The sequence below is a fragment of the Gopherus flavomarginatus genome, chromosome 16 (assembly GCF_025201925.1).
Source record: "Gopherus flavomarginatus isolate rGopFla2 chromosome 16, rGopFla2.mat.asm, whole genome shotgun sequence".
Lineage (NCBI taxonomy): Eukaryota > Metazoa > Chordata > Testudines > Testudinidae > Gopherus > Gopherus flavomarginatus.
In genome coordinates this window covers 17,303,993-17,316,707 of record NC_066632.1, presented here as the reverse complement: position 1 = coordinate 17,316,707, position 12,715 = coordinate 17,303,993, and the positions used below count along the sequence as shown (strand labels likewise).

General features: G+C 47.3%; 1 protein-coding gene across 5 annotated transcripts in view; it reads left to right on the top strand.

Annotated features, from left to right (window-relative positions):
* AKAP8L (A-kinase anchoring protein 8 like) overlaps nucleotides 1-10,402 on the top strand; it is a 77,588-nt gene extending 67,186 nt beyond the window's left edge. For all 5 annotated transcript variants that reach the window (XM_050925848.1, XM_050925851.1, XM_050925849.1 and 2 more), the window contains one exon: nucleotides 9,372-10,402. In XM_050925848.1, the coding sequence (XP_050781805.1) occupies nucleotides 9,372-9,785 (414 nt within the window). In that variant the 3' untranslated portion in view covers nucleotides 9,786-10,402. The remainder of the gene's footprint in view (nucleotides 1-9,371) is intronic.
* The last annotated feature ends 2,313 nt before the right edge of the window (nucleotides 10,403-12,715 follow it).

Genomic DNA, 12,715 nt, shown 5'->3' with positions numbered 1-12,715 from the left:
AGTTCCTCAGTGAAACCTCTGAAGACAAGAGGGAACAATTCCAAGCAGTTGTTAATAAGGAACAGTTCATAGCCAGAACAACGCTCCAAACATCCCATGATGTCGCTGACACAGCTGCACACACAATAGCAATAGTAATGCGCAGAGCATTGTGCCTACGTTCTTCATGTATCCTGCGAGAACTCCAAACTAAGATAGAAGACCTCCCCTTTGATTAGGGTCAAGCTGTTCTCTGCCAAGATGGATAAAGTCCTACATTCCATGAAGGACTCACGAGTGATATTGAGAACCCTCATCATTTACACACACCCAAACAGACAGAGGAGATGCCAACCATACTCCCGCAACAGACCATACATCGCAACAACAACAGAGGCCATGTGACAACCAGAGACAGACAGCAGCCACAAAGACATTGTCCTTCCCAGTCTCAGTCCGTGGCATCCCAAGCACCACCAGAAATGTTGGTCGAGAGTCTGGCTGACCTTCCCCAACAACTAGCATCAGTACTACCAGCAACCCGACCTTTGGTCATTGGCTACGACCATTCTATCACATGTGGGCTTCCATCTTCACAGACTACTGGGTATTAGAGATCATTCAAACAGGTTATGCTATCCCTTTTATCTCCATTCCACCTACCCATCCTCCTTCCCTCTCCCTGTCCCTCTTTAGGGACCTTTCTCACAAGCACCTTCTATGACAAGAAATAAAGCATCTTCTACAACTAGGTGTCATGGAACAAATTCCAAAACAGCACAGGGGAAAGGGATTTTATTCCCGTTATTTCCTGACTCAGAAGAAAAACAGTGCATGGAGACCCATATTAGATCTCAGAAAACTCAATAAGTTTGTCTGTACCCACAGATTGAGAATGGTCACACTGAACTCAATTATCCCAGTGATGGAAAAGAGGGACTGGTTCTCAGCCCTCGACCTACAAGATGCATATTTTCTTATCACTATCTATCCCGCACACAGAAGGTTTCTACAATTCACAGTAGGGAAAGACCACTTCTAATACAGAGTGCTACCATTCAGACTTTCAAGAACCCTGAGAGTTTTTACCAAAAACCTAGCAGTAGTTGCATCATATTTGTGCCAACAGGGAATATTGATCTTCCCATACCTAGACGACTGCCTACTGAAATGACCTACTCAAGCAGAAACAGTAATTCTTCGAGTGCTTGCTCATATCCATTCCAGTTAGGTGTGTGCGTGCCGCGTGCACGTTCGTCGGAGATTTTTACCCTAGCAACACTCGAAGGGCTGGCAGGCGCCCCCTGGTGTGGTGCCTCCATGGCGCTTGATATATACCCCTGCCGGCCCATCCGCTCCTCAGTTCCTTCTTACCGCCCGTGTCGGTCGTTGGAACAGTGGAGCGCGGCTTAGCTGATCTCCACGTCCCTAACTCTTCGCTCGTATATATAGTTAATGTGTACATAGTTAATTTCTCCTTAGTTCTTGTTGACTTTTGTAGTATTAGTAGTTGTGTAAATAGTTAGAGGGTCAGGGGCTAGCCCCTTCTCCTCCCCCGGTACCGGGGCCCATGCCCAGTTCACCGGGTTTCAAGCCTTGCGCGGCCTGTCATCGGCTGATGCCCACAGGAGATCCACACGACTCCTGTTTAAAGTGCCTGGGAGAGTCCCACCTTGCGGACAAGTGCAGAATCTGCAAGGCGTTCAAGCCCCGAACGAAGAAAGAGCGGGACATTTGACTCAAGCAACTCTTGATGGAGGCAGCTCTAACTCCTCCATCCTTGGCACCGACTCCGGCACCAGGGACGAGTGCTCCCGCCGCATCGGACTGCATGGTTCCAGTGAAGACTCCTCGGCCTCAGCCTTCACTGGCTCAACCCTCCGGCAGACACCGATCCCTCTCCCCGAGGAGCAAGAGGCACAAGGCTCCTGTGGCATCTGTATCTACGCCGCAGTTGGAGCATACATCTCAAGCGGACCACCCAGCACCATCAACTGCTGCGGCACCGCTTGCCTCCACACCGTTGATTCCAGTCTCTCAGGAACCGTCGAGTCCGGTGCCTACCAGCTCCCCAGCGCACACTGTGGTTGAGCTCGTCGTGCCTTCACAGCCAGAGACTTTCTCCATGGCTCGGGAGCTAATCGCTCTGATGGAGCCCGAGCTGCCCAAACCCCTGGCACCGCCAGTGCGGGTTCAGTCTCTGGGCAAGCCCACCATGATGAGGCCATCTTCGCCGGACACCATGCAACGCTGCCGGTCCCGATCCAGGTCCCGCAGACGCTCTCGGTCCCACCGTCGCTCTCGCTCCCAGCGCTGCTCGCAGTCCCGGTACCGCTCTCCATCTCGGTACTGGTCGTACTCGAGGCACCGCTTGAGATCCCGGTCTCCATCGCGGTACTCTCAGCACCAGTCCAGATCCTGGCACCGCTGTACCTCTCGCAGCCGATCTCGGCATGGCGATGCGAGGCACTGGTCAACCTCCCGGCACTGCGTTGGTCGCAGGTCCCAGTCCCGCTCCCGGCACCGCTACGACTCTCGGTACCGTTCGCCGGTACCAGGGCAGACAGGAGTCCAATGGACACAGAGACCTGGTCCAAGGGTCTTCGGCTCCTCTGTGGCCCTCACGTCACCCATCCGTCTCCTCCCATGTGGACAGTGCCTCCTATGGGGACTCGGATGCGCATGCCCATGGCCAGGACCACGGACCTCATCAGTGGTCCTTTTTGGACACCTTGGGTGTATCATCAAGCCCAAGGCAAACCGTCTGGCCCATCACGCTCAGGTCACTCAGAGCACCGTGTGCCCGAGGCCACCATCAGCTGGCCTCTCCCCGCTGACACAGAGGAAACCAGTGCACACGCACTGGAACTGCATGACCTTCCGGAGACGGAGGTCCCCCGGACCAGGCATCAGTGCAGGACCCACTCGTCCCGGGGCTGTCATCATCCTCTTCCCTGGTCGAGGCAGTAGCGGGAACGTCATCATCGGGACCACCTCCGATTGATCTCCGGTCACACCAGGACCTTCTGCGGCGTGTCGCCCAGAATATCAACCTGCCGGTAGAGGAGGTTCCAGAGGTGGAGGACCCGGTGATTAGCATCTTGTCTGCAAAGACACCTACTAGAGTGGCTCTCCCATTCATCCGTTCGATCCAGGCTAGAGCAGACACCATCTGGCAGTCCCTGGCTTCCATCCCACCCACAGCCAAGGGGGTCGAACGGAAGTACATGGTGCCTTCCAAGGGGTATGAGTACCTCTACGTGCACCCCGCTCCCTGTTCCTTGATGGTACAGTCCGTCAATGAACGGGAGCGTCACGGCCAACAAGCCCCTGCGCCTAAATCTAGGGAGGCCCGGCGAATGGATTTGTTGGGGCGAAAGATCTATTCTGTGGGAGGTCTCCAGCTCTTCATAGCGAACCAACAGGCCCTCCTTGGCAGATACAGTAACAATACCTGGGAGGCTGTCGGGAAGTTTGCCAAGTTGGTTCCACTGGATCCCGCCAGGAATTTGTAGCACTCCTGGAGGAGGGAAAGAGGGTTGCGAGGACCTCCTTACAAGCCTCGTTAGATGCTGCCAATTCGGCAGCCAGAACAGTCGCTTCTGGCATAGCCATGCGCCGTATATCATGGTTGCAAGTGTCTGGCCTGCCACCTGAATTGCAACATACGGTGCAAGACTTGCCTTTTGATGGTCGAGGTTGTTTTCACAAAAGACTGACCCTAGACTGCAGAGCCTCAAGGACAATAGAGTGATTATGCGTTCGTTGGGAATGCATACCCCCCAGACTCAAAGACAGTCCTTCCGCTCCCAACCGCAGCGCCCTTACCCCCTGCCTCGGCCATGGCAAGACTTTGCCAGAAGACGAGGTCGCACTAATCGCAGACGTCAGTCTGGACCGCAAGGGGGCAACAATTCTGGTCCCACCAAACCAACGCAGGGACCCAAACCAAACTTTTGAGGGTGCGCCCGAGAGCAGTGTACCAATTGCCTCCCCGGATCCCTTTCAGTTCTACAACCGCCTTTCCCCGTTCCTTCCGGCGTGGTCCCAGTTGATATCAGATCGTTGGGTCCTACGCACGGCGGATACCGTCTTCAGTTTTTCACCCCCCTCCCTTCCACCCCCCCCCTCGTCCCTCTTCAGGGACCCCTCTCACGAGCAACTCCTCATCCAGGAGGTCCACAAGCTCCTCTCAATCAGAGCTATAGAGGAGGTTCCGGCGGAGTTAAGGGGAAGGGGTTTTATTCCCGTTATTTCCTCATTCCCAAGGCGAAAGGGGGCCTCCGGCCTATCCTAGACCTGCAAGGACTGAACAGATTCATCAAAAAGTTCAAGTTCCGCATGGTATCCCTGGGAACCATTATTCCTTCCCTGGATCCCGGAGATTGGTACGTCACTCTCGATATGAAGGATGCATATTTCCACATAGCAATTTATCCCCCTCACAGGAGGTATCTGCGCTTTGTGGTAAACCATCGACACTACAGACAACCAGCCCCTACCTGGGACCTGAACCTCGTCTTGACCAGGCTCATGGGGCCCCCCTTTGAGCCTTTGGCCACATGCTTGCTGCTGTACCTGTCCTGGAAGACAGCATTCCTAGTTGCTGTCACCTCGGCTAGATGAGTCTCAGAACTTAGAGCTTTGACTGTGGATCCTCCTTATACGGTGTTCCATAAGGACAAGGTACAGCTGCGACCACACCCGGCGTTCCTCCCTAAGGTCATCTCCTCCTTTCACGTCAATCAGGACATCTTCCTGACAGTCTTTTTTCCAAAACCGCACTCATCGCGACGGGAGCAGCAGCTGCATACTTTAGAAGTCCGCAGGGCTCTCGCGTTTTACATCGAGAGGACCAAATCCTTCTGACGTTCACCTCAGCTATTTGTAGCAGTGGCAGAACGCATGAAGGGCATGGCAATCTCTTCCCAGCAAATTGCTTCTTGGGTGACATCCTGTATTTGGACATGCTACGACTTGGCTCATATTCCGACTGGCCATCTTACCGCCCATTCTACCTGGGCTCAAGCCTCATCTGCCGCGTTTTTGGCCCATGTTCCCATACAGGAAATCCGCCGCACAGCCACCTGGTCTTCCGTCCACACCTTTGCATCGCACTATGCATTGGTCCAACAGGCTAGAGACGATGCCGCCTTCGGCTCAGCAGTTTTACATTCCGCAACATCTCGCTCCGACCCCACCGCCTAGGTAAGGCTTGGGAATCACCTAACTGGAATGGATATGAGCAAGCACTCGAAGAAGAAAAGACGGTTACTCACCTTTGTAACTGTTGTTCTTCGAGATGTGTTGCTCATATCCATTCCACACCCGCCCTCCTTCCCCACTATCGGAGTAGCCGGCAAGAAGGAACTGAGGAGCGGATGGGCCGGCAGGGGTATATATCGAGCACCATGGAGGCGCCACTCCAGGGGGCGCCTGCCGGCCCTCTGAGTGTTGCTAGGGTAAAAATCTCCGAACGTGCATGCGGCGCACGCGCACACCTAACTGGAATGGATATGAGCAACACATCTCGAAGAACAACAGTTACAAAGGTGAGTAACCGTCTTATATTACCCAAAGCACTATAACCCTCTTTCACACCCTAGGGTTGCAAATAAACTAACTGAAATCTGCTCTAAACCCAGTACAACAATTGGACTTCGTTGGAGCACACCTGGAGTCCATAGAGGCCAAGGCATTATTACCAGTTACCAGATTCGCAGCACTGACCACTCTCATATCAGTTGTCACAAACAGCCGAGAGGTATCAGCACACACTTTCCTTCAACTGCTGGGACATACAGAGGCCACCACCTTCGTAGTAAAACATGCTCGACTATACATGCGCTGCCTACAGGGATGTCTGAAAGCACAGACTGTACAAATCCTAAAACTAACACCAAAAGTCCAACACTCATTTCAGTGGTGGACAAGTCCACAAAATTTATGTGCGCGGATCCCATTCCGGCAGAATCCACCATCCATACTGATCACAAGAGATCAGCTGGGGCACCCACCTAACCAACATACATCCAAGGGAAGTGGTCTCCGATGGAGACACAGTTCACAATGCATGCAACCATTGCCTCCCAAAAATCCAGAACAAAACAATAAGTCATGATGACAACACTGCATGTATGTTTTACATAAACCAACAGTGGGAGCTTGATCTCATTTCCTATGCATAGAAGCCATAAAACTATGGAACTGGTCCATAAAACACAACATCACCATTACAGCATCATGTCTCCCAGCTTGGCAGAACACAGCTGCGGACACGTTAAGCAGAGAGTTTTCCCAAGAACACGAATGGGAACTGAATGACATCATACAACACATTCCACACGTGGGGGTTCCCACACATCGACTTATTCGCAGTAGCATGAAATGCCAAATGCCCAGAGTTCTGCTCATGAGCAGGACTCGGAATACAATCCCTAGAGGATGCCTTCCTCATCAAATGGAACGAATCTCTCCTATACGTATTCCTACCGGTACCTTTAATTTCCAGAGTAATGCACAAGATACAAACAGTGAAGCCAAGATCATACTTATAGCTCCAATGTGGCCCAGACAGACATGGTTCCCATACCTGATCTGCCTGGCGATCTGCACACCATACATGCTCTTGCTGTGACAGGCTCTCGTCTCACAAGATGAAGGTCAAGTCCTCCATCAAAACCTGGAAAAACTTGATCTGAAGGCATAGTTACAACACGAAGAATTAACCTGCTCGGAACAGGTAAAACAGGTTTTACTCAGCAGAAAGACATCCACTTGTGCAACTTACCTACAGAAATGGAAGAGGTTCTCCATATGGTGCCAAAACAAACACACAACTCCACTTACAGCACCACTTCATTTGATCTTGGAGTGCATGTTGGAACTAAAGCAATCAGGACTCTCCAAGTACGGTTAAAGTACATCTAGCAGCCATAACTGCTTTCCATCATAAGATTGATAGTGTCTCATTATTCACACACCTGATCACAAAGCATTTCCTCGTGGGATTACAGAACATGCACTCAGAAATACACAACTCCACACCAGCATGGGATCTAAGCCTGCTCCTTAGAGGCTTTACCAGAATACCATTCGAACCCACTTGCCACTTGTACTCTACTACACCTCTCAATGAAAGTTGCATTCCTGGTCGTGATTATTTCTGCACGACAAATTTGTGAAATAGAGGCTCAAAGACAAAGTGACATGATCACACCCAAAATTTGTCCCCAGGGTTTCATCATCCTTTCATCTCAACCAATCAATACTTACCCTAAACCACATGAGACTGCACAAGAGACCATCCTCCACATTCTAGATATTAGACATGCATTAGCATTCTACCTAGATAGAATGAAACCTTTCTGAAGACTTTGTCTCCACGGCCGAAAGGTCAATGGGATCCGCAATATCAAAACGACGACTTTCAAAATGGATCTCAGATTGCATCCATCTGTGCTATCAACAGCAAAAAAGAGAATCCCAGACAGAGATTGGAGCCCATTTGGACAGATCAATGTGGACCTCAACAGCCTTTTTAAATAATTTATCAATCTCAGAGATATGTTGGGTCACTACTTGGGCATCTTAACACACATTCTTTAATTGCTATGCAATAATGCAAAACTCAGATGCAATACTAGGCCTAACAGTGCTAGCATCAACTATGAATACAACTCAGAAGCCCTTCCATCCACAGTAGGGCACTGTTTTGCAGTCACCTGAAGTGGACCACCTGCAGGGTCAGCACCCGAAGAAGTAGCTCCACTGCCGCCGCCACCCTCCTCTCTATTTCAGAGTTTGCATTAAAGACTCGACGGTAGAAAAGAAACTGAAGGGGTCAGACTGTGTGCACACTAGAAGAGGCGCCAACAGTGCCACGAGACTGCTACTGCACATGCACGTCCCGACCAGGCACTGCTACCGAAACTCTCCGATCAATGGCACCGGAACTCACCAACATCTGAAGTGGAGCACCCACAGGACACACATCTCAAACTTTTTAGGCACTGCACAAGGTGAGTAACCCTCTCCTTTTTAGGTTGGGGCCTATGACCCACATAAACGCAAAAACTTGTCATTGATGCCAAGGCAATAATTGGTCCATGGGTTGGGACTGTCTGGAAAGTCCAGGGCTAGTACCAAAAAGTCACAACTTGTCTCTGTGTTTAGTGACCATTCTGAAGGCTAATGCCTTGCCAAGCATGAGGGCTAGGAACTAATAGTATGCACCGCATTAGAAAGCCTTGCTTTCCACTTGTGATAGCATTTGTCCATAGCTTTGCTGATCTGTGGTGTTCATGGTTTGAGCTTGTCTTTCTGTTAGTACTTAAAATGCCTCTATCATTAGCATTCTAACAAGGCTTGCATCTTCCTGTCTTCAGTTACAGCTTGGTTTTTAGTAGTTCTTCTCCAAACTGTCAGTTAGCATTGGTGTTGGACAACATTGGGTAGCTTGGAACCCCATCTTTAGATTGGTATCCAACTCTACTATGGATAGACTTCTTGAATGTTGGTTGCTTAAATCATGTCAGAATTGAAAATGGGTTGCAAGACTAAGCTCTTGGCTGTCTGAAATCCCCAATGTAGGCATTGATGTAGCTGCACCACCACATACACCTATTGTAGTTTTGCTTGTCCACACTAAGCTGCAGTGTGTGCCACTGCAGCTCACCCTTCTTTGAGAAGAGGTGATTTGCACCAATGCAAACACTGGTTTATAACAGTTTTGCTGGTTTGTATCAGTACAGTGACACTGCTGTCTGTAACTGGTATGAATTCTCAGTATAGACGAGGCCTGGTAAAAACCTTCTAAAATAGGGGATGGGAGAGTATCATTTTACATTTGACACAGAATAAATCTCCAATAGCTCAGCTTTGTCAGGAGTACTCCCAGAATCTGAACATCCCCTGTTCCTGACATTACAAACAGCTCTGCTTTCAATAGACCAAGTACACCAAGTCTTTTTTTACTTTTCTTGTAACTTCGTTGGTTTGAAAGCAGTCTGCTTATATCAGCAGAAGCATGGCACTCCAATAGTTTATTGGACCTTGCTGGGAGAAGGAACAACAGGGGAGCTACAAGTAACGTCCACATAATATAAAATTAACTCTCAGTAACAAGGCAAACCACCTGGGTGCCTTCACCACGCACTGCTATAAAGTTCACTAACTTACAGCTGGCCGGGGTTAAACCCTCTGGTTCTGTACAAATACTTTCAGGTACAGAGAACTTCCAAGTGCTGGTCCCAGCCTAGTGATCAGAAATATTCATGCCCCGAAGGAGGATCTCATGTACCTTGCATTTGTGTGAAATTAAGTGAGAAGGTCTTAGCTAATATCTGCCGCGAATCTGTCCAGCTTCAACATAATTCTGTTTTGACTTACAGGGTGAGAATCCCTTCACAGATGATCCAGAAGAGAAAGAGGAGCATGAGGAAGGAGAGGGTGGAATGAGTGGAAATGCTGAAGGAGCAGATGGAAACAAAATTGATGAAGAAAATAAAGATGAGGAAAGCCAAGACCGTGAGGAGAACCCAGAAGCAGAAACAACTGAGAATCATGGGGAGCAAGAGGAGATTCAGGCAGAGGCACAGGCAGAAGTAGAAGCAGACTACACAGAGGAAAAGACTTCACAAGTTGCAGAGGAAACCCTCACTGCTGAGGAGGAAGAGCAACTGCTGGAAGGAGGTGAGGAAGAAAGCAAAGAAGTTACTGCAGCAGAAGAGGATGAGCCCTTGGAGGGAGGTGAGGAAGAAATCAAAGGAGTTACTGCAGCAGAAGAGGATGAGCCCTTGGAGTAGACTCTGGATGAGGAAGCTGACCTGTTTAAGACCCAGCATTAAGTTTTTTAAAGCATAACTATCTGTGAAACTTCATAGTATGTTTTTGGTTATCATTCTACTAAACTTTCACCTAGTTATGGCAGTTGAAAGCCTCTATCTGTAAAGTGTTTTTGGAAATAGGTTTTTTTTTTTTTTTTCCAACCAAACCTTCATTTTAGTAGCTAGGTTTTGTGCAGTCCAAGTTTTTAGATGGCTTTGTACTAGAAGAATTTCCTTTGAGCATGTGTACAAAACAAATTGTGCCTAATGCACTACGTACTAAATCACAATCTGGCAGATTAAACCTCTTACTATTGTCCCTGTAAAACTTTTATATATTTAAAAAAAGTGAGTTGTCCCTTAGCCAGCCTTCCTGGAAGCAAAAGGAGTCTCAAATCCAGGGTTTAAAAATCTGCAGTGTATGCTGTAAATTCTGCATAATTTCCATGTGACTGTAGTACTCTTCCCAATGTTTTACTCTTCCTTTTTAATGCAAAGCAAAAATAAGTGGTGTCAACATTGTATTGTTTGTAAAATGCTTTCACTTAAAGGTGAATGTTTTCGGTGGGTGGAGATAAAGCACTACACTGATATTACCCCTCTGTGTGCGCCTTAATTTCTGAAGGTGGAGGTGAGTAGTATGTGTCTTGGTGATGCTCGTAATAAGTGGAGATCTTGAAATGCAGTCCTTCTAAACTGAAGCAATGCTGTGCAATAGCTGTGGTCTGCTGCACTGAGATCTGAGCTCCACTCAGTTTTGCTGCAGATTTGGAAAAAGTCACTTCTCTTTTGTTTGTTCTCATCTATAAGGCTAATATAACCCTTCTGAATCTCCAACTGAATTGTGCCTTGTGAATATTCTCAAATATTTCCTAAAGTTGTCATTGACTTTTTAATTCTGAGTATATTTGTCAAGCTCACAAATCAAAAGTTTAACACTTCCATAATATTTCAAAGCGTGCCCCTGCAGGAAACTGAACCAATTTTGTACAGACAAATCTGTGCTGGCTTATGAGCCATCATGGATGCATGTGTAAAAAAGGGGGGCACATCTCTGCTGGATAGCAGGGCACCATTTTGGGACAAGCTGTCTTAGGCTTCTTTAATGGCTCCATCTGTGGGACTTCCCTGGAATATAGAGTGCTGGTAGCTGTAGCTGATCAGTTTTCTTTATAAACCTGACTTCTTCCTCCCTACTTGCATTCATTCCTCCGTAACATGGAAGTTAGCCTAGTTATCGGTATACAGTAGAACTGCACAGCTTCTAAACTATAGGTGTTCATCTATGTAGAATTTTCTATCTTGATCTTGCAACACAGTGTTAATATGACAAGCAGCTTGTTAAACCTGTTCTAGTATAAATGTTGAGGCACAGGGTCAAATTTCAAAAGGATTACTACAGTGGTTTGAAGTAGGGACACCAGTATGGAATAGTAGTCACTACTGACCTCTTAAACGTGGCCTGATACCAGAGGCCACTTTAAGCCTGATCAGTAGGGATGTTTTTTTTCCTGGGATAGTTCACCATGCAGTGATCGGAAGCTTGTGACGTATTGCCATTTTGAACAAGGCCTCTAAGACAGTGCTTACATGCATGTACCTATGTTGGCTTCAGGAAATTTGACTTTAAGGTTTAATTATGAAGAGAAGGGAATTAGGAAGATGACTACAGTAAGTTACTGAAAAAACTATACTAAAGTGGGATTTTGTAAAACCCATAGAAATTTACTGGATTAAAAGGTTGCTAAGATTACTTTTTAGAAAAAAATATATGTAGAAATGAGTTAAAGCATATGAATATTCATATACCCCAATTATGTTAGAATATATCAAATGGCATTTAAATAACTCTGTTTCTGTTTCTCCCTACCTCATTCTAGGCACCAGAACTCTTCTTACACCCATCTTCATTCATACGGATTTCTTATTTCTAGCTCTCCTAGAACCACCACTGATATCCTACAACTCACCCTCCAGTTCACCCATCCCCTAGCACTCAAAGGCAAGTAAGATAACATCTTGCTTCTTACCATCCATATAAAAATTGGACTCAGCTCGTTCATGCAGCTCCCTGATTTGGCTGAGACTATATTAGTCTCTGTTTACAATTGTTGATCTTCACTCCCTGCCATCCCCCACAAACACACCAGTTCTTCCTCTTTCTGGAGCTTAGCAAGTATCTGCAGGCTTCTTCCTGGCTCTGCAGTATATGTTATAGTCATCCATCACAATAGGAAAGGCCAAGGCCAATTTTTGTAAACAAGTGAAGTTTTGGGAATTTGCCTGTGCCTGAAATTCTAATGGCATTTTTAAGTAGGTAAAGCTAGAAGTACTATACTGAAGATGGGTTTTCTGGCTAGTGACCTAATCTTCGTTTACATAAGATCAATTCTGAGCCTCTAAATATGGGTTGACCAACTGCCTGTAAGTGTTCAAAAAAATCTTGTGTATTCTGAATGTAATGACAAGAATAGTCTTCCTGCACAGATTTACAGGTGAAGAGGAATAGTGACAAATAATGTGCAGCTGCTACTGAATTACTTCTATTAAGGATAACTTTTAATAAACTAAGGATAACTTTTAATAAACTAAGCATAACCACCTTTCATCGTCCATTCCAGGAAAAAATAGTTGGGTGGCTTGCTACAACCAACAAGACCATGACTAGATAAATCTGCAAGCTATTGCCCCAGAACCCTGATTCTTTGTTCTAGAAACACTGGCCTATCTACTACTAAGCAGAGTCAGAACTTCCATTAATGGTAACACAGGGACAGGGCCCTATGGACTTAGCAGCTTACTGGTGGTGGAACTTACTGCAATTCATCCTTTGTTCCAGAATCTAAATGTTCTTTCTAGAAAAGTGTCTGGTCCATGTGGATACAAAGCTTTCATTTTGACGGGAAATC